The 24443-nt window shown below is 43.0% G+C and overlaps 1 protein-coding gene across 1 annotated transcript; it reads right to left on the minus strand.

Annotated features, from left to right (window-relative positions):
- Nucleotides 1-2018: 2018 nt before the first annotated feature.
- On the minus strand, nucleotides 2019-22963 carry CASP6 (caspase 6). The gene is made up of 8 exons (XM_075617150.1): nucleotides 22738-22963; nucleotides 14022-14063; nucleotides 10685-10727; nucleotides 10387-10536; nucleotides 8803-8879; nucleotides 6547-6722; nucleotides 4479-4632; nucleotides 2019-2779 (listed from the first exon to the last, which is right to left on the minus strand). The coding sequence occupies exons 1-8, from the start codon at nucleotides 22781-22783 to the stop codon at nucleotides 2547-2549; spliced, it is 921 nt and encodes a 306-aa protein (XP_075473265.1). The 5' UTR covers nucleotides 22784-22963; the 3' UTR covers nucleotides 2019-2546.
- Nucleotides 22964-24443: the final 1480 nt, after the last annotated feature.

The raw sequence follows: 24443 nt of genomic DNA on the forward strand, positions 1-24443 counted from the left end.
TGAATATATATGTCAAAAAGGGTGCTACTGGGCGTGGCAAATGTATACAACAAAATGCCCAATGCTACATCCAATTGATAAAACATATAAAGTAATAAGTATAAAGCTTGAATACTTCAATAATAATATTTACTTGGTTATTTAGTTAAACCCTTTGGCCAAAGCGTCATAAGCCTGCATACCACGTCAAGGTAAAAAATGAATGCAGGTCCTACACTTCAGTGTGATCCCTTCCCTTTTTCCCCTGCTTCAAACTCAGTGCCAGTCAGTGTCATTACTCACTGAGCCACTCCTCCCCTTATATATAGTTTTATCGTTTTTAGTTCATTTTAGCCTAAATAATCTTGATTTCATATTACGTGTTTATCATGTATAGACACTAATAAATCAGTAGAAGGTTCAGGGACCACCTCTATCCTGTGTTATTGTTCCCATATCTAGTATTGAAGTTTCCAATTACATTTACTTTCACCATGCTCCAATTATTTGTAACCATTTCTTATCTTATTTATCACATTGTTTTATATAATATGTTTATGTATATGGTTTTTTATATATTACATACTTAAACTTTGAAGCTGGTCTTTATTAGGTGAAGTTAGCTAGGAACATACTTTTTATGAATCTTCTCTTTCATATTCAAGTAGAGATGAGATAACGTTTAAATCAGACTTGGGCATCTAGTGTTGGTATATGCCTAGTTACATTCAAGCGGTTACCATGATGACAAAGGATACTTAAGAGCGCTGAAAGGACTCGCTATTCGCATCATACTCCTGAGGATGTGGGAGGAGCACCCACGAAACGCGTCGAGCTAGTGGGCAGATCGGGCTGAACAGTGAGAAACGGCCGACAGCTGATGGGAAAGTGACGTCATCATTCCCCGACTCCAGGAACCTGACGGAGGGCGCTGCCTGATACTGACATGCCAGCTAGGACCCACCGTGGGAGGAGAAAACCAGAGCGCATCAACCGCTGCACTGATAGACCAGACAGACCCCACACTTTACTTTGCGATTGGACACTTGTATCAATTGAGAGTGTGCAATTTTAACTCTTTATACGAATTAAATTAATTTATTACGCCATAGAAGCGTCTCTTTCGCTTTTTTTTCCCCTAGACATACTTACCTCAAGTGACTCGCAAGACTACTATCAAGAGCAGCAGCACTTCTTTCTTGGCACCCGGGAGAAGGAACGGCTTAGTGATTAAAGACACTGTGCCATTCAGAGTGTGACCGTGGGCAAGTCACTTTATCTCCCTGTGCCTCAGGCACCAAAAAAAAAAAACAGCATTGGACCTTTTGTATACTTACTTTACTGTTCGGTGCTGCTATCACTATCTGCACACTCATGGTAACCCATGTATAGCTGTTGGTAATCTAACCTATACCTTATTATCAGTTACACTTCCCTCATTAGAGATTGTAGATATAGAGATGAGATTATAGATAGAGATGAGAGATACAGATTAAAGAGCTAGATAATAGATATAGATGATAGAGATGTAGAGATGAAAAATTATGGTGCTAGATTAGAGATGATCAAAATATATATATACACACACACACACACACAACTTTAACCCATCTTCAACAGGACTGATATATAGTTAAATATATAAGGACAACATGGCCCAGTTAGGCTGTGCTTATAGTGCCGGCGACGTCTGGCTACGGTCACTGGAAAAAATCAAATTAAGATGACTTCCAGCCGATCGCGACCAAGCCGCCGTGCCTACTATAAGTGCACGCGACGGCGGCAATGCATTTGTTTTGACGCGACATCGCATCGCTGTCGCCGGCACTATAAGCGCAGCCTAAGTCTGAACAATATCAACTGCAGTGTCAGGAACCCTTTCTTTTTTACCTCTGTTTCCTTTTGCTTATGCCAAGCATGGTTGTGTCCTGCACTTGGTAACACTCATTCACCCTCGTTCAGTTTAGTGACATGGTCTCACATCCAGGCCTCCCAATTCAAAAACACTGAACAAATTAGCTGGATCAAAAATCAGCAAAGAAATTAATCGGCTTTTATTATTACACAAAATCAGTGTATTGATAGAAAAACTGAATTGTGAACAACATAGCAATAAAAAAAATACATTATATTTGTTCACGGAGAAATATGAATTTCAGATAGGACAAACTAACATGGAAGTAAACTTGCCATTTCAGAAAAAAGTAGAAAAAAAGAAAAACATGCAAATTCACAACAATATATTTCCTGAGAATTACGGAAAAGCTATTTTACGGTGTCAGGCTGTGCAAATGTGGATTGCAGTAGGTCAGAAATGGTCAAGAAACAGTCAATAACAAATGCGGATGAATTTCCAAGATGGTTTTTTTTTTTTTCTTTTTGCAAAAAGAAAAACTATTACAGAAAAGTGAAGAACTTTGAAAGAAGTCATGTAGAGATGTAATAGAAATCCCCCCTAAACAGCAATAACCACCGATCTGAAGCAACTGATGTAAAAGCTGACAACTAGCATACACATTTCTCTTATAGGTAATTAAAAAGTGAAATAGCACATAAAAGGATCAATTTTACTTTTGTCTTAGGTAAAGCTTTCTGGTCAACATGGAAGCAAAACATGGGACCTGTTTTTTCCCAATTGCATTAGGATCGAGGCAGTTGTAGACGGAGCGCTGGGACACTCTTCTATTCACCAGTGTAAGCACTTCAGTCAGTTCCAAGGAAGAGCCGTGCAGTTTAAGAGCCTCGCATAAATCCTGTATGTACCAGGAGCCGTTCACTGTCTCTCGGTGAGAATAGTAGCCTGTAGCAAATGCAAAAAATAAAAAATGAAACGTGGGGGGGACGGGAGCGGAAGCCAAAAGGGTCTGAATCTTGAATGCCAGAACTGATAAAAGATTCAGGTTATGAGTATCTGTGTTATTCCCACAAGTGCATCTCTCTTCATTTTTATAAGTCAGAATCTTACCTGTATAGACACATTATTGGAAAATAAAAAAGTGGATATAATCAAAGCACACTCCCCGTTAAACCCCTACTGGTTCGGACATGCAATGCATTGCAGGATCATGGCTACGTACAGTGTAGTAACATACTGTACAACTGAGCACAGTTAACCTTGAAACCGTTGGCATCCAGTGGGCCCACCAATGCACTGTACTGCAATACTTCTGGCAGAGGAACAATTAAGCTGTATGTATTAGAGTAATACAAGTATGTATCCTCTGTATATCCTCTCTCTCATGATATTTCTTCTATCAAGCTAATCCCTATAGACGGTTTGTGTGAGGTGTTTTATTTATTCATAGCGTTGTATAGGCGCCTCAGTTTCAGACAGTAGACTGTTTGTATAGCACGATTGGTAACTGCACAACCAGAGTACTCAGTCTCACTCACTCCCACAATAAAAAGGTCCTGGAGGGATACAACAGACGCTCATCGTTTGCTATAATTAACCTGTTTCTTTCTTGCAGATGTCCACAGTTTAACATATTCATCAAAGAGGCATAATGTAAAAAACAAGAGAATGGGACGTCGCTCAAACCATAATATCAAAATAGTGTATAGAAAACCTGGTGCACGGGGAAAGGGCAATAATATAATGAAAGAAAGTGACAGAGGTCACCAAAGTCCCCTATTAGTTGCACTCACAGCAAAACGAGTGACGTCACTCGTGGGCGTCTGAGAGCGGGACTACTCGTGGAGTAGAGCAGCATCTGTTGGGAGTTACCTCTGGTCTGGGCATACACAGCAACATTAGGAGCACGGTTGTATCATTTTCGTTTGCCTACTACTTATGTTATTTATACCTTTGGGCCTATAAGGAGCTCTTTGACTGGGGATCGCAGTTATTTGTACCTTCCTAAGGCGGACCACTATGTATATACATAGATACATCTGGTACCTGACGAACTGATCACTGTATACTTACCTATTTAGGCTCCTTATTGTTCAAGTGTTTACCTTGACCTACCCACAGAGCTTGCACAGCTTCGGTAGCAACACTAGGGATACCATGAGATATATATACATTATTAATCATAATTGATTTGGTATTCCTCACTATATTGGTTGCTACCCCCCTCCCAGCCGCTCCCCTACAGGGGTATTTTAACATCACAATTTGTTTTATTTCTATGTCACTTGCTTTTCGGCGTTATATATGGTTCATTAAAGTTTTTTATTTTTTGGATTTTAATAGTGGATGTCATTGTTATACTTTAGGCCATTAGACATTTTCTGTGGACATATGGTCCTTTTATGGATTATGTTTATTTTTCTTTCAGACATTAGTCTCTGTGGATACTGTATCCTCTAGCATTTATTTCATTTCATCTGGGACTTTGAGTCCATACTGAAGATATTTATATCTTTTAGTTATGCAATTTGTTTTTGCCGTGAGTGCAACTAATAGGGGACTTTAGTGACCTCTGTCACTTTCTTTCATTATATCAAACAGGCAGCCAGAAACTAAAATAAATAAAACTAAAAATCAGTAGTACCTTCTGCTACAGAGTAACACATGAGGAAGTCCGCACCCGCGGGCAGTGTGTGTACTGCAGCAGCATCCACTTGGATTTCATTCGTTTCAGTATCAGAGCCGTCGATGGCATCAACAACAGTGACTGGTGCATCGTGTTTATCTCCTCGACAAGCCTGCAAGAAAGAGAGAGAGGGCAGTGCACGAAGGTCCAAAACTAGCCTTGGCCACTTAAAAGCAACAAACTTTCCCCCCACCCCCTTTTTTTTAACCTGAACTGGAAAACTCAATTCCCAGATATTTGTAATTTTTGTGTCGGTTTCTATTAGAAAAAGCAATGAACCATGCACTGATGAGACGCAAAAGGTTGAAACGGCTGTTTGCGAGTAGGTTTACTGGCTATGCTGAAAAGCTGTGTAATGCGGTAGGCATACGCTCATAGGGGTTCATGTTAAAATGGATGGGAAGTAGAGTGACACACTGTGCTGATTTGCATGCCATTACCCAGAATCCCTGGCTGCAGTGGAAGCACTGTTTGCTAAGCGATATTATGGAAAGACGGGGCTGCAGACCTGTCTGAGACTTGCAAATGCACCACAAGGGGTATTTTCATTTACTTTACACTGTATGATGGAGGGTATGTCACTTTTTTACCCATCATTTTCTTAATATAGTGTATAAAATTAAAAAAAAAAAAAGACAGCCAACATATGGTTGCGGGATCACCAATGGAAAGCTGGAACCTCATTTCCCGATAACGTTGTTGCTTTTCTTGGTCTCCAATATCACAAAAGATAATGTCAAATATCTAAGGAACAGGGGTTTTTTGGATGACGGGGACTGCAGAGCAAGTTCGGTTTTCTAACAGAATAAAAACAAAACTGAGCAGTACAAACGGCTGCTTTAATGGACACATGTTGGTAAATTAATGGTGTGCCCCCGAATGTCAGGATATCAGAGTACATTGCTTTTTCTATTTTTCCATCAGTAGTGGAAATATGAAGCTAGTGAAGTTACAAAGAACACATTTCTGTGTATCTCGCTTTCAAACAAGCTTCACTGTAGGGAAAATGAGCGGCTCAGGCTTCGTCCAGGGTGAGAGTGCGCTCGCGCGCAATCAAAACAATGGAAGTAAAATTCTAGCGTCCATGCTGCGCGTGTGCGTGCACGTGGGGAGGCGCGATGCTTGCAGACAACTTTTTTGGTATTTGTCATGCTTGCCCTGGTCACGTGCGCGGTTCAGCCAATGAGGGCGAACCTCTCACATGACGTCACGGGCACGCACGCAACTAGCTGGCCAGCAATCGCCCGGGCAAAATGAGCGCCTGATGTCACGGCGTTGGTTTCACCCTGAACAAGGCCTATGGACACTGATGTACCTCATACTCATTACACCACACTCACTCAACTAGCTGCCTGACCTACGGCTGCCATCCTTGGTGTAATTTGGCACAAATGATCTAGGCCAAGCAGTATATATTTGAACAAATAATTATTCTGTCTACTTCACTAAAATGAGGGACTATTTACTTGCTCCACCAAATCGAGTACAAGGATCCTATGCCAAACAGTGTACCAAGAAAAGTGGAAACTAATTACTACAATTACCTCCTTATTTGGAAGATTATCCAACAGGCCCACTTTTTCTATACTGAGACCATTTGCAATTAAGTCGCTCCATAAGCAAGTATATACACTGTCGCTATCCTAACAGATGATACATTCCAGAAAATAATTGCACTGGAAATTTTTCAACTCTTAAAGAAGTTTGTCATTAGCAGGTGATGATCATGTTTTCTTATGAAGTTAAAAAAGTACTGTCCCTCCAAAACATAATGTGAGGAAGACAAATGAGAACAGTATTCGTGCAAATATTCACCAAAAATGTCTCTTTAGAATTGATGACATGCGTGCTGAACCATCAACAAAATCATTAGTTTCTGTAGAGAAAAAGGCAGCCATTCTTGTCTATCCTTTAATATCTAAATAAATACAAACATATAATCACTGGAGCTCTTTAATATAAAGACATGCAAGCATAAAATGGGACATGCCCTTGGTGTGAAAGGAAATAAAAAAAAGAAGCTTACCTGGATTATGAATATCTTGGGTTTTCCAACCAAGCTCTGGCATTTGTCTCCCTTGAATAAATTGGTCAACTTCTGAATTTCAATTTTAGCATCGTAAGCATAAACGTGGTTATCTTCTCCGTGGCTCAGAAAAACGCATAGGAAACAGTCAGCATCACTGTGGTCTCTCACTGAGGCTGGGAAACACACATTGTTTGGGGTCACATATTAATGTTTTCATATTGGTAAGCTACACCCCAGGAGGAGGTACAGTGACTGCTTTTCACCCATTCAGTCCTAGAGTAGCCCCCCACCCACTCTCTCAAATCGACAAAGCTTGAAGTCAAAAATTTGTTTGTGCTACATTTCATTTGTTCATGTGTAATTCACTCAGCTCGGCAAGCACAGAAGGAAGTCTCGGGAGGTAACCTAATTTGGGCTAGGTGAAGTGCTTGGGAGCACTGGGGAAGTGCATGGACTCAGGTCAGGGGAACGTGCATTTGAAAAGCAGAGCCATTGTTCATATCCAACTCGGAGTGAGGTATGATGCTGAAACTGGGAACCGTGGCCTGGATCCTATCCCTGCGGGCTCGATTCCCATTGGTCAGTTTGAATTTCCCACTCTCCTTAATCCCGCCTCTGTGGGCTGTCCTAAAGTGGTCACCTCCCATGGCCCCGATTGGTCTGTCTAAGGCAAGTCCTCGCTCTCTGATCGGCAATGGTCAGCACGCATGTTTCCATGGTTTCAGATGGAGGCCTGTTTACTCCTTCATTTTGTCTGGTGCTTCCCGGTGTAATCGTCTGGTCTTCCATGATACTGGTCTATGCCAATTAGTAATTTTCTCTTTCATTAACCTAATGGTTTCTGATAAATGACTCATGCAAAGCCCAGACATGCCAAACTCCCCTTATAAAGTAAGGCTGCGTTGAACAATTAATTTGGATAAGCAACATTCAGAGGACACTGACACCCATGGGATATCTTTATTGTACCTTTTCTATGGAGACAAAACCTCTTGCTGCTGTAAACAAGTCAGTGCAGGTCCTGCTAGCAGTCATGTAGAGAGTGAGGATAGGACACCGAATCAACCTGTTCTACAGAGTTTCATTTGTGCTATAGACAGTGGCGCAGTCTTTTCAGAGTCACTGCTCTGTGGTGTCTCGCCGTCCTTCTCACATTCCACGCATGCTCTCAGTTCCAGGAAAAGAGCTGTGTCATCTAACATGGCTGAAAATCTTGTGACTATGTGACATACTTCAGAGTGGTGGAGATTAACAATACCTATAAAAAGCTATAGAAAATGTATACCGGTGGCTCTGTTGGGCAGACTGGTTCACAGCCTCACTAAATGACAGCTGTTACTGTTAAAGAGAGTTATCCTTGGCTACCAAATGTGCTGGTTTACGCAGGCAGTCCATATCTCTGACCAAAATACAACATGGTTTATAGCTCAGACAGAATACTTAACAGTTTTATTGGAGGGGCAATTTACACAACTAGAGAGAACTTGGAAACCTTGGTGTGATTTCTCTTGTTACCAGGGTGATTTCTCGTCTTTTTTCAGTTACTGGGAGGCCCAGTGGCAAACGGTTTAGAACAACTGCTATATCTTTGCAGGAATCTTTTATTTTGTCTGTCTGTCTGGTCTTACCCTCTCTCCCTCTCAGCCCTTAGGCCTGGGACATAGTGCCCAGAACAGTGCAGAGGCGCGCTGAGGCTCAGGGAAAGCGGTGCTTTCCCTGGCCTTACACAGCGCGCCGTCCGTGGACGTGTCGGGGGCGGGCCAGTGACGTCACGGAGCTGGTTCACCCTCATTGGGCGAACCGCTCACGTGACCGGCCCTGCGCTCCGGTGAGCGCCGAATTTCAAACCTCCGTCAGACACACGCTTCCCCCAAGCGTGCGGACGCGTGCGCGAGCCCCTGCTAAAGCCGCTCTCATTGCGGCTGCAGGGGCCCAGTCCCGAGCAGCAGCACGGGTCAGCTGACCAGCGCTGACCATGTCCGAGGCCTTAGATTCTCTGGGAGCTACCAACTGTTGAGCAGTTTGGTTCAGACCTGTATCCCATGAATGTTTGCTGTGGATATGAATCTGGGTAGTGTATCTTTTTTTTAAACATGAATCTATTGTTCAGTTATGCATGGTTTTCCAATTAAATTTGTTGTATTTCTTCTACATTTACCCAACTTCCTTTATTCTTTCTGTATCTCATTATTTCACACAAGTACGTCCATACATGTGTACTACGCATATGTCTGAGACATAATCCCTACATACCATCATGGATCTTTTGCAGCACTTCCTCTGCCTTGAGGTTCTCATAGCAGTGAACTTCAAAACCTTGTTCTGTTAACCTGAAACAAAGGGGGAGGGGTGATGCGGGATGAAACTGCGGCATGCACATAGAACATGATTTTTGTAACAGGCCCTACAATTCATGAGAAAGCAATATAGTGCTCGGAGTATATATTTCCTGGTTAAAAATGTGTAACTAAATTAAATGTTATATGCAACAATGAAGTAGCTGAAATAGGTAAAGTAAAAGTGGTGACAGTCAATATGCCTCCAATGTTACTGCGCCAGCCTTCTATGGATTTCTTTCCCATTTCAGAATAAGGTTGAAGACATGATTACGTTAAATTAGGAAACAAGACTAACTGGAACCTGGGTATAAATGGACTCTAAGGGGTAAACGCTATATGTGCTAATACGAAAAAATATTCCCATTGACTTGAATTGTGATTTTTGGCTTAAATTTTTCCATCCAAAATGTTACATTTCAAAATATTAAAGATATCAGGTAGAAGCTTTCTTTACCATAATTCCACCCTACATGACAAATATATAACATGTAATTACCATAAAGACATGACTTCTCCACAAATATACCTGGATCCAGGGAAGTCACAAAACAAACCTCACGTATGCCATCAGTATGACTTCATTTCCCAGAGCAGCCTATTTATAACCTGCGTTGGTTTCCCCCGGAGAATGTGAGCAAATTACTTGTCAGCTTTCTAAATCATAAACAGCTAAAACATGCACCTGTGCCCTTACTGTGAGGGAGGAGAAACCATGAGGAGGAAGAAGTACCCAGCAAGCTACACATTCACCCTTCCTTTACCAATGCCTCGAGAGTCTGGTCTTGGTGGTTATACAGAGAAATGCAAATGATGGACTAAGGCCCAAACAGATATAAAAGGTTTAGAGTAGATTTTAGAATGCATTTGTATTAATTGTTTTACTATGGAGGTGTGATATGTACCATTTGTTTTCTTTGCTAATTAATCCCGTCTAATCCACATTAGGCAAAGGATAGAAAAGCATAGCTTGTTACCCAAAGCATAAGATAAAAAAAGAAGGGCTAAGAGACATCACATATTAATCTGACTGTGCAACACATCCTGACCCAATGAAAAATGCTGGAATTTCAACAATGTTTACAATACAGTACAGAAAAGTGTTACTTTTGGTCAGTGTACTCAATACTGAACCGAAACCGGTTTATCTGCACTTACTGCTTGACAAAGCAAAAGCAGCGTCAGTTACGTATCCACTCGTGTAAGATTGACGTCTGTGCAGGTAACACCTTGTGAGTCTGTATGAACATAAAACCCCTGTAAACTGAAGGATATCTTTTGTCTACTCCCGGCATGAATGCCAAAAGCAGAGTTACCAAACAATTCCAAGTCAACAAGGCAAGACACCCTGCTACCTGCACAAATACGGTAAAAAGAAATATAAGAAACCATATAGCTGTATATAATGCCACTTACTGAGTCACTCGTCTAAAATAGGGGCAGCAGCAGCTATTTTGTAAAATAAATGGATTTAGATTTTTTTTCCCCTGCTCTTCCTCACCTTTTTCTGAGGTTCTCTCTGTCAGCGTTAGTGCCACGTCTCTCTGGCATAGTTAAGAACCAGTGGAACCATTCGTGGTTAAAGATCAAGGCCAAACCTCTCCTTTTATTGTTCATTTTATACTCTGCAGTTGGATCGAGTGTTTCAATCCTTTAGGAATAAAAATAAATTAAAAAGTAATGCTGTTAATACAGTGCAACCTTTCGATTGCTTTAGAATTCATGTCATCCAATCAATTACATGGTTTCTAATTATATGAATTATTTCTACAGTACATCAACTGGTATACCACACTTGCCTTGCTGGCAAAGAATCAGTTTCCATGATGTTGACATCTTGATCTAGGATAAAGAATAAGCAACATTAAACAAATGTGCACAGTGAAACTATATAAAGATTGGACACATAATACTCTGTGCAACCAATCACACACCGTTTTCTCAACCCACGTCAACTGATCAAGAACCAGAAGTAAAACAACCAATATTCATTCATGTCCAGAAGTTTTGCTAAATTAAAGCAAATAATGTGACGTTACCTATTCTGAGTCCTGCACATTGTGGCAAGTGGTAGAGACAAGTAGTTAACTCGCCCCCTTTAGATGCACACTGAGTCCTTCTTTCTTTCTGTTCTTTTATTGTAAATGTCACGGTAGCTAGTAACGGTATAATATACACCAAAATAACTGGGTTGAATTGAACACGACTTAGATATAATAAATATAGTTTATTCCTTAAAGAAGGTGAACACACAAGATATACAAATAACAGACAAGAAATTACACTGGTGGCATTGAGTGCAAGTCATTGGAGAACAATTTACTGCACCCAATCCCTCCTTGCCACCTCACTTGAGGGGCACCATAATACCTGCCCACTGGTGGATATTATTCCAATCAGGGGCTTATTTCCCTAGCCCCCCTCCCACAAGCCAGGCGTCTGAATGTCTGCTTTGGCCAGGAAACCCTTTGTTCCAGGGTGTGAAACACAACACTTATCTTCAAGTACCCACGTCCTGCTTTCTTTTGTGCTAGCATACACAAGCAGGGCAGGGACGCCTTTGATCAGGAGTTTATTGTAGACCACTTGTCTCCCCCTCTGCATTAACTTACCATATGGGCTCTTGCTTTTTCTACCAGACCCAAAATACAATACATTCTTTAATATCTACACATATTAAAATAATCCGTTCTGTGGGTCTGAGCAGGCTGAAATTTGCCAGGTCCTCATGCCGGAAGACCTTTGCCAAAGTGGCCAAGTTTCAGCCTTCCACGACCCCCAGAACCAGAGATACAAAAACAAGTTTAAATCCCCTATTAACTTTACTGCAGGATTCTCCGCTATAACTAAAATAAATCTCTGCTTTTTACTCTCCCATTGAAATCAACGGGCTCCGCCGCTATAGGCTTTCAATGGAGCAACTCCGCCGTTGAAGTCAATGGGCTCTGCCGCTATAGGCTTTCGATGGAGCAACTCTGCCATTGAAGTCTATAGGAAAACCACAATTTTTCACATTTGCCCATACTCCGTCTGGTTGATCAAAGAGGGCTGGAAATGGCAATGCAGTCATGCCGGAACAGTGACTACATGCGACCCAAGTCCCAGCCCTCTGGTCCTCACAGAACCGGAGATATGGGCTTACACATTTTACCCTTTTGGACTTAGCCGTGTTAAAGCCACGTGGCTTTTCCCCATTGGAATCAATATGGCCGGCGCCGCCATAGGATTCAATGGGACCTCCGCTCCGCCATTAGAGTCAATGGCGCGACCCTCGTGGCGAGCGCGACCCTTTACGGGGTCCTTCATTCCCGGACCCGGTGGTGGTCAAGTGTGGGGGTTCCTAGGGTCTAGGGGCAAAAATAATTTTATTTCTGGGTGCCCTAGAACCTAAGTTTCCCACGCCAATTGTGTTTGAACTTGAACTCAATGTGATCAAAGCTCTCTTTCAGATAATGTTTCCGCTCTTGCGGTCTGCGGTTTGGATGGCTGCCAACCCGTTCCTGGAGGTCGGCGTTGAGGAATCCCCATTGAAATGAATGGCTCAATTTTCTCCTTCATATTATGACTTGGGGGAGTTCCCGATTAAATACCTACTGCGCAGAAAACATCCTATGTGGGTAACCACAATTTATCTCATTTTCACAACGTGAGTGTGAATTTATTGATTCACATTTTCTTACTTGTGTGTGTGTATATCTGCACCAATTTATTTTCCTAGCGGAGAGTTTGTGCTTTGGAAGTTGGGCTTAACTTCTATTTAAGGGTTGTTGAGGAACACTCCTCTACCAGCTGCACCTCTCCCATAGGGTGATTATATAGTTATCACCACAGTGTTCACTATTCACTGTTTTTCACGTCAAGTGATTAGGTTTGTGCCTATTTCTATGTTGCAAGTATTTTGGGAAGCAGGAGGTCCCCGAAGCTGAAATTATTACAAAAATAAAATAAAAAAGGAAATGCAGCCTGGACTGCTGCTTTAACGGCGTTAACATTATGTTCCTTTAGTGGATAAGTGCTAGTAATAACGCAACGTTCATTTATATTAACATTATGCTAAATAGCTTGGTGCATCTGGACATCTGTTTTGCTCAGACACTTGTGACAATAAATAATTTAATGTCCACCCAACACATACATTTGAATGTAGCGAGGAGTGCAGAATTATAAATCGGGGTCTTTGACCTATAACTATGTGTGTTGTATTTATCATTATATATCACAAATATTATCACAGTTCTGTTATAAAACGAGGTGTACGGTTATAAAAAAAAAAAAAACTAACTTGAATTCCACACACAATCTTATGATTTACCAAATACAACAAAAACTCGGATCAAACAGAACAATACAGAGTATAGGGTCTTTGATCTTGTGCCAGAGTTGCTGTTTAAAAGCGCCCCCACTGATTTAAATGACTTGATTTAGATGATGCAACTTATTCTTAGTGAAGAATGGAACAATGCAGAAATGTGTGAGACTATCAAAAAATGGCTACACAACGTTCAAACGTGTCCCCTTATTCAGCCAATACATGCAAACTGATACTACACGTGAGGAAGCTATATACTGTAACTCAATACTGTACAGGGCAAAGTTAATCAGATGCTGTTACCAAAGCAAGACAGAAGCATTTTTAGCGGTGATATCAGCTCACATCGAATTTTGGGACTGGATGACAAAAGCAGAAAAGTGCCTGGATGTTGATGACAGCACAGACATAAGGCAAAGGCTGGTGGGGGCAAAAAAAACAAAAATGACTAGAGACGTTTTTAAAATGCCGATCCATATTAAAAAGGAGTAGCCCAATAAAAAAAAAAGTGTTTATCACTAAGAATCTCCTCATAGTAATTATTTAATAATTAGGACTGGTTCCAGGGTACTATGAGAGTTTCATGCTCTTACTGTCCCATTTCCTTATTTAAAGCTGGATTATTTATTGTGGTTTAGATATAAACTGAAATATATTATAGAACACTGTCGCTAGTTTCTTCCTCCTGTGCGTAGGTTTATTGCAGGTCGTAATACATTTCAATAGAGGTGGTGAGTGAGTCACCTTTCCTGCCTTACAAAATACATACTGTAAGAATGAGGGAGATGTATTTTTATCTGTAGCATATAGTAAACAAAATAATTTACCTTTGTCCTGGGAGACCTGTCTGCTATCCACTTTCTGTTGACCTGTAATTGAAAACACTGTTCAGGGTGTGTAAATAATCTTTACAAAACATTACTGTTTACCTTGGTACCCAATGGAAGAGATGTTCTCAGCTGGACAGCAAATGTCGGAGAGACAGATACCGCTTTAGCAGAATGCGATCACGTGTTATATTAGTTTGTGGATAATGTTATGTTGTTTGTTTTAATGCTATTTATTTGTACCTCCCATTTTGTGCTGTGGAACTCCGGAGCACCCTAAAAAGATCATTATATTAATAGTAAAACTGTGTCCAAGATAGACTTTATGAAACAGGAATTAAAACGTTTATCACAATAACACTCATGAGAATGTGGAGGCTTTGGTAGATGCCTGGGGCTTGTAATTCTAGTTGTACAGCACTGCCATAGGGGGGCTGGGTCTTGTCATTCAATTCTTCTGGTAGCGGAAGGGTAGTTGGACACCCTGGTATAGTCACAGTAGAATACTGATAAAGACTAACTGCTTAGATTGATAGATAATAAAGCGTAAATCAAACATTAATCCAGGGGGAAATATGGCCACCAAATCTCACGTTATCTGCCAGCCAATAAGAAGCTGCAACATCATCTGTTGCGGCTTCCTATTAGTCAGCGATTGCAATCATGAGGAACACCATAATGTTTGGGAGAGGGAGTGGGTCAGTGAGTAAAAAGACACTAACTGGCACTGAGGGAACCTGGTTCAATTCCCGTTGTCGGCTCCTTGTCACCTTGGGCAAGTCACTTTATCTCCCTGTGCCTCAGGCACCAAAAACATAGATTGTAAGCTCCACGGGGCAGGGACCTGTGCCTGCAAAATGTCTCTGTAAAGTGCTACGTATAACTAGCAGCGTTATACAAAAACATATTATTATTATTAACACCAGCGTCTTCACAGGTATTTATTCCAGGAACGGAGGTATGGGAGGCTCTGAAAATACCGTCCATCAGCACCCTGGGGGAACAAATAAAGGCCCCCCGTTCTGCGGAATTGGTACTTTAATTAAAAAATAGGTCCATTATTTAACATAAATTAAAAAGCCATGTTTTACAGCAGAGGTAAGAACAACGAACCAGTAAATATTAGGCATGCCTGAACTCTAGGCTTAATTACTTGTGAACATTTTTATAGTACCCAAGTCTCTAGTTCCAAATGGCAATTATATTAGTGCTTCGCATGGATGCCTGCTGGTTAAAGCAGAAATAATAATAATAATAATAATAATATTGCTCTCATCTAGTGCTCACAATGTGCACCACATACACAATGGGACATTTGCACTATCACGATCACTGAAATTGCTTGTTGAGTCTAAATTGGAGTGCTAAAAAGAAGCACAAACCTTAATAACATTTGCACGTGTGTAAGGTTATGTAACTTCTTACATATGACGCAAAGTTCGCTGGCTTTAATATTTGTCGCATTGCATCATGTTGCATACCCGATTGATACACAAATCCTGTTTTAACTTAAATGTTATTTTTTTTATTTCATGACCAATTTAAATATCAATTATTTGTGTAATATATTTGATAATAGCCATACTATGTCAATATCACATTTAATGTATTTAATGAAACGTTAAAAAAAAAACAAAGTTGATATATTGCAATTTAAGCCCTTGTAATTCTGCACTAACAATATAAGACAGGATTAACGCCAGTTTCAACATGGCGGAATTTGTCACAGGTTCAGCTATGTATTTGGCACACAGAAACCATTTTCTTATACATGTGCATCCCATTTGTTTCAGCTAATATATTTGACTTAAAAAAAAAAAAAGAAGGAGGTTAGAACACAAGAGCAATAGAAGTTCTGATTTTCATGTGTCAACATAACCCCAAATATTACATTTGCGACTCTTCGTACATAAGCCCTAATGAGTCTCTGCCCGGAAAAGAGACAAAGTAACCTGCCCAAGGTCACAAGATACAGACATTGGTATTCAGACTGGGTTCATCGCCTGACCACTAAAGCTATAAGTTACACATAACTGCAGACATAACATAAGTTACTCAACATTTATTTTAGTGCATCAGTTCCTTTCCACCTACTCTATGTATTACAACTAATCCATGCACTATACTTCTCTTTGGCTGTGAATGTAGATAAAACCAATACATTATACAATTACTATAATGAGGGGAAATTATTGGATGATTTCCCAGTGAAGTTACATAGTAGATGAGGTTGTAAAAAAAATACATCCATCAAGTTCAACCTGTGCTAAATTTAGATGACAGATACTTATCCTATATTTGTATTTACAGTATTTTGATCCAGAGAAGGCAAACAAAAAACAAAGAAATAAGCGGGAAAATGAATTCCTTCCTGACTCCAAGAATTGGCAAATCGGATTAATCCCTGGATCAACATCCTTCCCATGTTTATTATTTGGCATAGCCCTGTATACCTTTCCTGTCTAAAAAGATGTCCAACCTTTTTTTTGAAGATATTTATTGTATCTGCCATCACAGTCTCCATGAGTAATGAATTCCACATTTTTACTGCCCTTAGTGTAACCTGCCTTACCTCCTCCTTGGTGTGCGCCCCTCTCCTTACCTCATGCAGCGGAGTCACGTGACCCACGGTGTCATTTTACGTCACGTTACCATGGTGTCATTTGATGCCGCGTTGCCATGGTAATTAGTCCTGGAGCTGGCTGAACCTCGGTAAGTAGAGGTTGCAGAGGCCTCGCGGGGGAGAGCGCGGGACCTCTGCAACTGCTCACGCCCCCTGCCACCTTGTTTGCCACCGCTGCTGTAAAGAACCCTTTCCTTTGTTGCAGGTGAATTCTCCTTTCCTCCAACCTTAAGGGATGACCCCATGTTATTTGTACTGTCATTGGGATGAATAGTTATTTTGAAAGCTCCTTGTATTATTGTCCCCGAATATATTTGTATATAGTTATCGTATCCCCTCATAGACTGATCTAAATTAGCTAGCTTCTCATAAATCAGATTTTCCATACACTTTATTTGCTCTTCTCTGCACCTTTTATAGTTCCATAATGTATTTTTTATGGCCTGGTGCCCAAAACTGTACTCCATATTCAAGGTGTGGTCTTACAAATGCTTTATAGAGGCGCATAATTATGCTCATCACCCTTCCATCCTCCTGTTTAATGCAAGATAAGATCTAATTTGCCTTTGCAGCTACTGCCTGACATTGGCCACTATTACTAAGGCTGTGCTTATAGTGCCAGTGACGGCGCGTCAAAACAAATGCATTGCTGCCGCGTGCGCTTGGAGCGACGGTTTGGTCGCGATCGCTGGAAGTCGTCTCAATTTCATTTTTCCAGCGACCATAGCCTGACGTCACCGGCACTATAAGTGTAGCCTTTAGTCTGCTGTCGACAAGCAATCATTGTGTGTGATCAGGACCAATGAAATGAAGTGATGGCAATATTTAGATCTGCTAATTTACACACATGCAATTGTGGTATGACACACTTTGTAGTACACATGACTATACTACGTTTGAAAAATACAGAAAGTATCAGACAAACAAAAAAGGGAAGATGGGCCGATGATGGGTGTTATCCAGTCTGAACATCTATTTTATGCCTTTTTATAGCAGGTATCAGAACAATGTGTTAGGCAGGTCAGGGATAAAGGCTTTTATTGCTCAGGCAGTTTTCACACAACGCGTTTTTACTTGGCAAAGTCGTTGACTGAGCCATCTATGTGGAAGCTGGGATATGCTTAAAACCTGTTGGGGGGGGTCTAAAGGACTGGAGTTGAGGACCACTGAATTAGGGTAGTCTGTGTGAATACAACATGTAGAAAATCAAAAGTTGCTTACATTATAGTATAGGTATAGAAAGCTAAAAAGGTCCAGTTTTACCTTTTCTCGGGTAACACATAGGGGCAAATTGATTGATGACGCGATGCGGAGGGGGGGGGGCTTGGCAGACGGGTCACAAAGCTGGTTCGCCCTCATTTGCTGAACAAGTTCATGTGCGCTGACGTATTTTCTAAACGCTGCCGTGTCAACGCGCCTCTTCGCCAGCAGGCACCCAGGCACTGGGGTAACGTACATAGCCCACTACAGAGAGAGTGCTTGCCGGGCGCCCCCACGCAAGCGCGCTCACGCAGCGATGCCGGAACCATAATCTCAGCCTCAAGCATGATTAACCTTGATAAAGGGCTACAAGCCTGAAACGCGTAGGTGCTGTTCGTTATTTTTGATCCATTAAACTTTATTTTTTATCGTGGGAACGCACCTCTGTGTTTTTTACAAGTAAGCAGTGGATTTAGTGCTCCGTTTTTTCCTCCTTCTCTTCAAGCATGATTAAGCCCTTTAACCCTCTGGGTGTCCCAAGACGTAGTTACCATGCCATGAGGTTTGACACGCCAGCGACACTGGGACATGGGAGCTACTTCATGGGCTCTTTGCTGGTTTGCTCAGGGAGATTGTGTTCAGCGATTGTGTGGATACGTTGGACTATAGCCCCCTCGGTTAAGAGGAAGTACCTTTCAGGAGGTGATTTGACGACCATACTGACAGAGAGGGAATAAAAGAACCATTGCCTGTGTAGCCCTCTTTCCGGCTGATATAGAGAGACTACTTCTGTATGTACCTGCTGGCTCAGCAAGATCTGGGCCTCCGCTAACTGGGAGCCTGGGGTAACAAGATATTTCGTGGCAGCGCCTCCACTTACCCAGGATCCCCAATAAATGAGATTCCCCTAAGTAAGAATAATGATAACAATCCTCAACATTGTAACCTTTTACTAATAAGCAATAACAAAACCGTAGCGTACACCTATTAGGGATAACACACATATAGTACAGTACATGAATAGCTGATATTCAGTAAATATATACACCAGTGGCCTAGCCACTCTCCTCATTGAGTAATGTCACTTCCCACCACCGCGTGCACCCCACACCGTGTCCCTTGGTCACTCACCCAGTGTCCCCAAAGAACCCTCCCCCAAGGCGGGATCAGCGCCTGAAGGTACCGGTGTTGGTGCACTTAGTAAATACCTTCCGGCTACTCCAGTAGCCGGTAACAGACTTCGAAAAGGATCCGCCGATCCAGCGCAGTCTCTCACGAGTTGGAATGTCCAGCAGCTTGAGCCCAATCCACTGTTCACACACACAGCAGCTCAGGAAGAACACTGTGTCCCTTTCTGTTGCTACAGTAAAGGAATAGAATGTATCTTTCTCTATGGCTTTCCCTGCAGCACCACAAGCTAAGGCCTCGGCCAAGCTCCCCGCCGGCGTGCTGAGGCGCGCTGAGGCTCAGGGAAAGCGGGTGCTATCCCTGGCCTTGCGGGTGCTTTCCCTGCGCGCCGTCAGGGGGCGGGTGGGCCAGTGACGTCACGGAGCTGGTTTGCCCTCATTGGGCGAACCGCTCACGTGACCGGCCCTGCGCTCATGCAAGCGGGGAAATTTTACATTTCCCTAAGACCTACGCTTCCGCGCGCTTGCGGAAGTGTAGGCGAGCCCCTACTAAAGCCGCTCTAATTACGGCTGTAGGGGCTCAGTGCTGAGCAGAAGCGCGCCTCAGCGCGCCTCCGCCAGCAAGCAGTAACCTTGGCCGAGGCCTAAGGGTGACTCAGAGTCTGCACTGGGCCTGAGGGGGAATCTGACCTACGCAGGTGGGTCACTGACCCCCTGCACACACACACACAACCTCTCCCCTAGCTCCTCCGGTGCCCTCTGCTAGCGTGGTCTCTCCCCCACGCTTCCCTTTCCTGCCTGCTAGCAATCCCTGCACTCCTATTCGTTCCCTGGGGTCATGTGGCTCTGCTGAGGCTCATGGGGATTGTAGTTTAACTGCAGAGCCTCCTGGTGATTGGCCAGCCGCTCGCGCGCTTAACACTGCGCATGCACGAACTCACTCCATGCCTCCGGCCGCGCAGGGGTATTGCGCAATGCTCTACCAACATGGCGGTGCCCTGTGCTATCGGGCCGCCGCGGAACCTCCGGACACTCTACCAGCACCCCCACGGGAATGCACCCTGCAGCGGAGGTACAGAGGGGAAAACAGAACACCCCTGCACCTGCAAGAAAATAAGTCACCAAAAACCATGCGTGCAGCGCTAAAAGAGATCCAAGCGGAAAAGATCTTCTTCCGTTCGGTGCAGTGCCATCATGATACCGAGGAGCGATCACATGATCGTGACGTGCCACTCTGCGGCCTTCTGATACCGCAGCCCCACCGGCCATCAAAGATTACTCCCCCCTCCCCACAGTACTCGACATTTACATGCACATATATGAAGCCTTTTAATGCTTTCCGCAGTGATTGTGTTCCCCCTTAACCGCTATACTGCAGCACACCAGAAATATCGATATCATTAAATCTTCAATCTAAATACAAGTGTGCCCGATGCTCTTCACTGCAACAGGACTCCATGTCAGTACAAGATCTTGATCCTGTCCTTGTTTAACCTTAAAGTCCAGTGTATTGTGGTTCCTAACAAAGTTTGCATTTCTATGGAAAAATGGAGATTTGGAAAATTAGGACTGGACTTCGGTCTCAACCGGACATACAACTCGTTTTGCAAAAGGGCCACCTGTCTGGGACTCCAAATAGTCTCCTCTATTGTAGGAAAATATGTAGAGAAAGAAAAATAACCTCACTGTTCCTTAGCTCAGTGATCATAAATATTATCTTCTGGGAAGCAGCAAGTCCACACATGTCTATTGACACAAAACACCTCAGTGGCATTGCAAACTATTGCACCAAGTAGGCTGGGATAGTGCTGGTGTGGCTTCAAGAAACCCAATACTCCAGGCTGAAGCAGCTATTCCAGATATAGTTTATTAAACAGAAGATCATTGTCCTGTATTGTACACGCGACTAACCTCATTCCATGGAATAAACTGGATGAACATATTAACCCATTCACACTGCTGACGCTAAAGGGGTTTAGAAAATGACCCATGTATTGCCGCTTTGTACAGCGCAGAGTACATATTCATGAATGATAATATCCAAAATGTGCCAAAGATGGGTAGAAGAACATTGTTCAGATATAGTGCTCAAGTGACAGGATTTGTAATAAACAATAATTTCTTGATTGAAGGGAGTAGGCTGGGTTTAAGGTATATAATTGAGTGAGGTATATATGGGTGAGTGTGTAGTCTGAGACCTGAATAAATGTCCTGGTGAGTGTGGAAAATGGAGATATATGAGCCCCACCCCCTCACTGCCAATATGGACTGGTACTGACACTTTGCATAAACACACCAATAAAATACCTCTATGTACTGTTTAAAGGTACAACTCACGTGACCTTGCCCATTGTGCCTTCTGGAATGCGTGCTTCTGCTGGTAGAAATGATTCGGGTAGCCACAAATGTAGAAGTGCAGCGCACAGCAAAGAACTGGATCCACAGGACAGCAGCAGTATAATGAAAATAAAAGTTCTTTATTAGAAAATCATGGTGCAGACAGGTATGGGTGCAGTAAAAACCTCTGTCTCTAACGCGTTTCACGCCTTACTGGCGCTTCGTCGGAGAGTACAGTATGGTGTGCTATGCAACCATAGCACACCATACTGTACTCTCCGACGAAGCGCCAGTAAGGCGTGAAACGCGTTAGAGACAGAGGTTTTTACTGCACCCATACCTGTCTGCACCATGATTTTCTAATAAAGAACTTTTATTTTCATTATACTGCTGCTGTCCTGTGGATCCAGTTCTTTGCTGTGCGCTGCACTTCTACATTTGTGGCTACCCGAATGTGCCAAAGATGTACAGTTCTCCATATTTAGCTTCACAATATGGATTTTATATGCAGCCTCCTAAAGTGAAAACAGCACGCATAGTTCCCTTAGACACGGGGAAAGGGGGCTACATACTGTACATCACACTTAGAAATAATTAGTTTGTCACTTCTACATCCTGCTCTAATCTTTCCCTCCTCTGAATGACTTGCTGGATTCCCATCGCTTTCATTGCAGGTCAGGTTTGCAAACATATGACAGGGTTTTGCAATCTACTGAAAGGCAAGTGTAGGATGGGGGAGACATATGGGGTCAATTAAGGGCTCAGCACATGTTGTCCCTATTTGCAGCAGTCACCCAGCATTTCACTTCTGTAGCAACAACAAGACAAATCCCAATTTTAAAAGCTTGGTGGGACATTTAAATCCACATCCCCCAGTGGCTGCACATGATTACAAAGGAACACCCAACCGCCCCCACCTTGTACAACATTTACAGGCTACAACATGGGTGGGCAACTCCAGTCCTCAAGTATCACCAACAGGTCAGGTTTTCAGGATATCCCTGCTTCGGCACAGGTGGCTCAATCAGTGCTGAAGCAAGGGATATCCTGAAAACCGGGCCTGTTGGTGACCCTTGAGGACTGGAGTTGCTCAGTCCCAGGGCAACAACATGACCTTCAATATGACACTTCACCTAACTGGAGTTTCGAGTGTAGCTAGTTTAGACTTATATTAATAGATCTGCTGTTGTCAATAACGTAACCAAGTTAAGTAGATATGCAGCCTCGAGGCAATGCGTGGTTACAAGCCTGTGATGCCCTATTAAAGATAGCAATAATATAACGGAGAATGGCAATACGCCGATCTCGCCTTATTTTTAAGCTGCCTACATGATATCCCATAAAGGTAATTGCTAGAAACCTCCGCCGGTCTTTGTCCCTCTGCCCTTTGTCTGTTTTACCCCGGGGCAGAAGACCTGGTCCTACCCACCTGCTGAGTTATGCTGCTGTTGTGGTGGCCGATGCGAGCTTGCCATGGTGAAGCCTGGTCAGGTGTCCCCTCCTGAGCCTGTGTTTAGCTGCCCAGGGATTTGTGCTGTAAGGAAAGTCACTGCACCTGATGGCAGCAGCTAGTTTCCCAGTAACCGGGGCAGTCAGTAATACTGTATGTCACTGTTTTTCTCTTCTTATTTTCGGCTTCTGCACTTCCTGAAACTCCAGCCCCCACCCAGTAGTACTCTCTCCTCCCCCTCCTCTCAGGGGGATCATCCCCTTCTCTTCATTTCCTCCCTCTCTCAATATAACCTCATTTGCTTTCAGTTGCAAACTACCTATTCTCTGTTTGAGTTGAACTTTTGGCACACACATTGGCTGTGAGGTGTGTGTTTTTATTATTCATAGCATAATATACAAGACCTAACATACAGGGGCGTAGCCAGCACTCTGCCTGAGGTAGGGCATTTTGGGTTGGTGGTGGGGCACTAATGGCACGATGCAGAGGTGACCTGGCATTGCACAAATATAGTCTGGTTATACACTGACAGAGTATAGACAAACAGGAGAAACACGGAGCGCAGCAGCGAGTAAGAACTCAGGGCTGGATAAAAGTGCTGGTAAAAGTAGATATTTTATTCCAACATCAGAGGTACAAGGCAGATGAAAAAGACCCGTGATGTGTCATTCAAGATACACCTGTATATTAACTGCCCCATATATGTCTACAAATTCCAGATATTGTGACACTCTTTGAGCACTATTTTTTTTGGGGGGGGGGGGGGTGTGCCAGTTCCCTGTGTTTCTGACATACTGTAGTATAACCTGACACAGGGTTTAAGTCGACCACATTATACCCTGACCCAGTATAACCTGACCTCACTATACACTGAAAAAGAGTACAAGTGAGAAGGCTTGATACTGGGAGAGGGGGTAATGTGGGGTGGGGAAGTGACAGGGGGCAGTAGTTATCTTCCCCATGCTTGCTCGCCACCGAGTCTTCCTCCTTCCTGCACCACCCATGTGTACCTCTCACTCTGCTGCCTCTAAATGAGGCTGCGCATCACGGCAGTGAGAAGCTCCGTTCTGGTCAGCCAGCTCATCATTTAAGGTAGGGCGAAGGCGGTTGCAGAGGCCCCACGCTCTTCCCCAAGGCCTCTACAACCTCCACTTACCGGGGTTCAGCCGGCTTCAGGACGCGTGACCATGGCAACGTGGCATCAAATGATGCTACGGGGTCATGTGACGTCACGGTTGACTTGGTAACGTGACGTCAAATGATGCCGCGGGTCATATGACATAACATGACGTCGCAGTGTCATTTGACACCACTCGAGGTAAGGAAATGGGGCTCACAACGGAGGAGAGCAGGCAGGGGGGGCGCAGCAAAAAAAGTTTGCGCGCCCCTGATTTAGGGGACAGGTTTTGTAGTCCGGCTTTTGGGGTTAGAGCGGGTCTTGCCTGCTCAGGCGCTGCCCTGGCCACAAAAATGTGTCAAACCCAATGCTAATATAGGCTACAGTACTGTACATCTGTTGAAATTCTTCAAAGTGGAAAAAAGCAACATTTCCAGGAATTGTGTGCTAATTGTATCATCCACCTTAAAATGATTAAATCTTGCAGAGCCATAGCGAACTCTAAGCTGTTATGCTGCAGTCCCATCCATTATGACAGAAATACTAGCACTGAGGTTTACTACACCAA

Source organism: Ascaphus truei, chromosome 1, assembly GCF_040206685.1.
Source record: "Ascaphus truei isolate aAscTru1 chromosome 1, aAscTru1.hap1, whole genome shotgun sequence".
NCBI classification, from domain to species: Eukaryota; Metazoa; Chordata; class Amphibia; order Anura; family Ascaphidae; genus Ascaphus; species Ascaphus truei.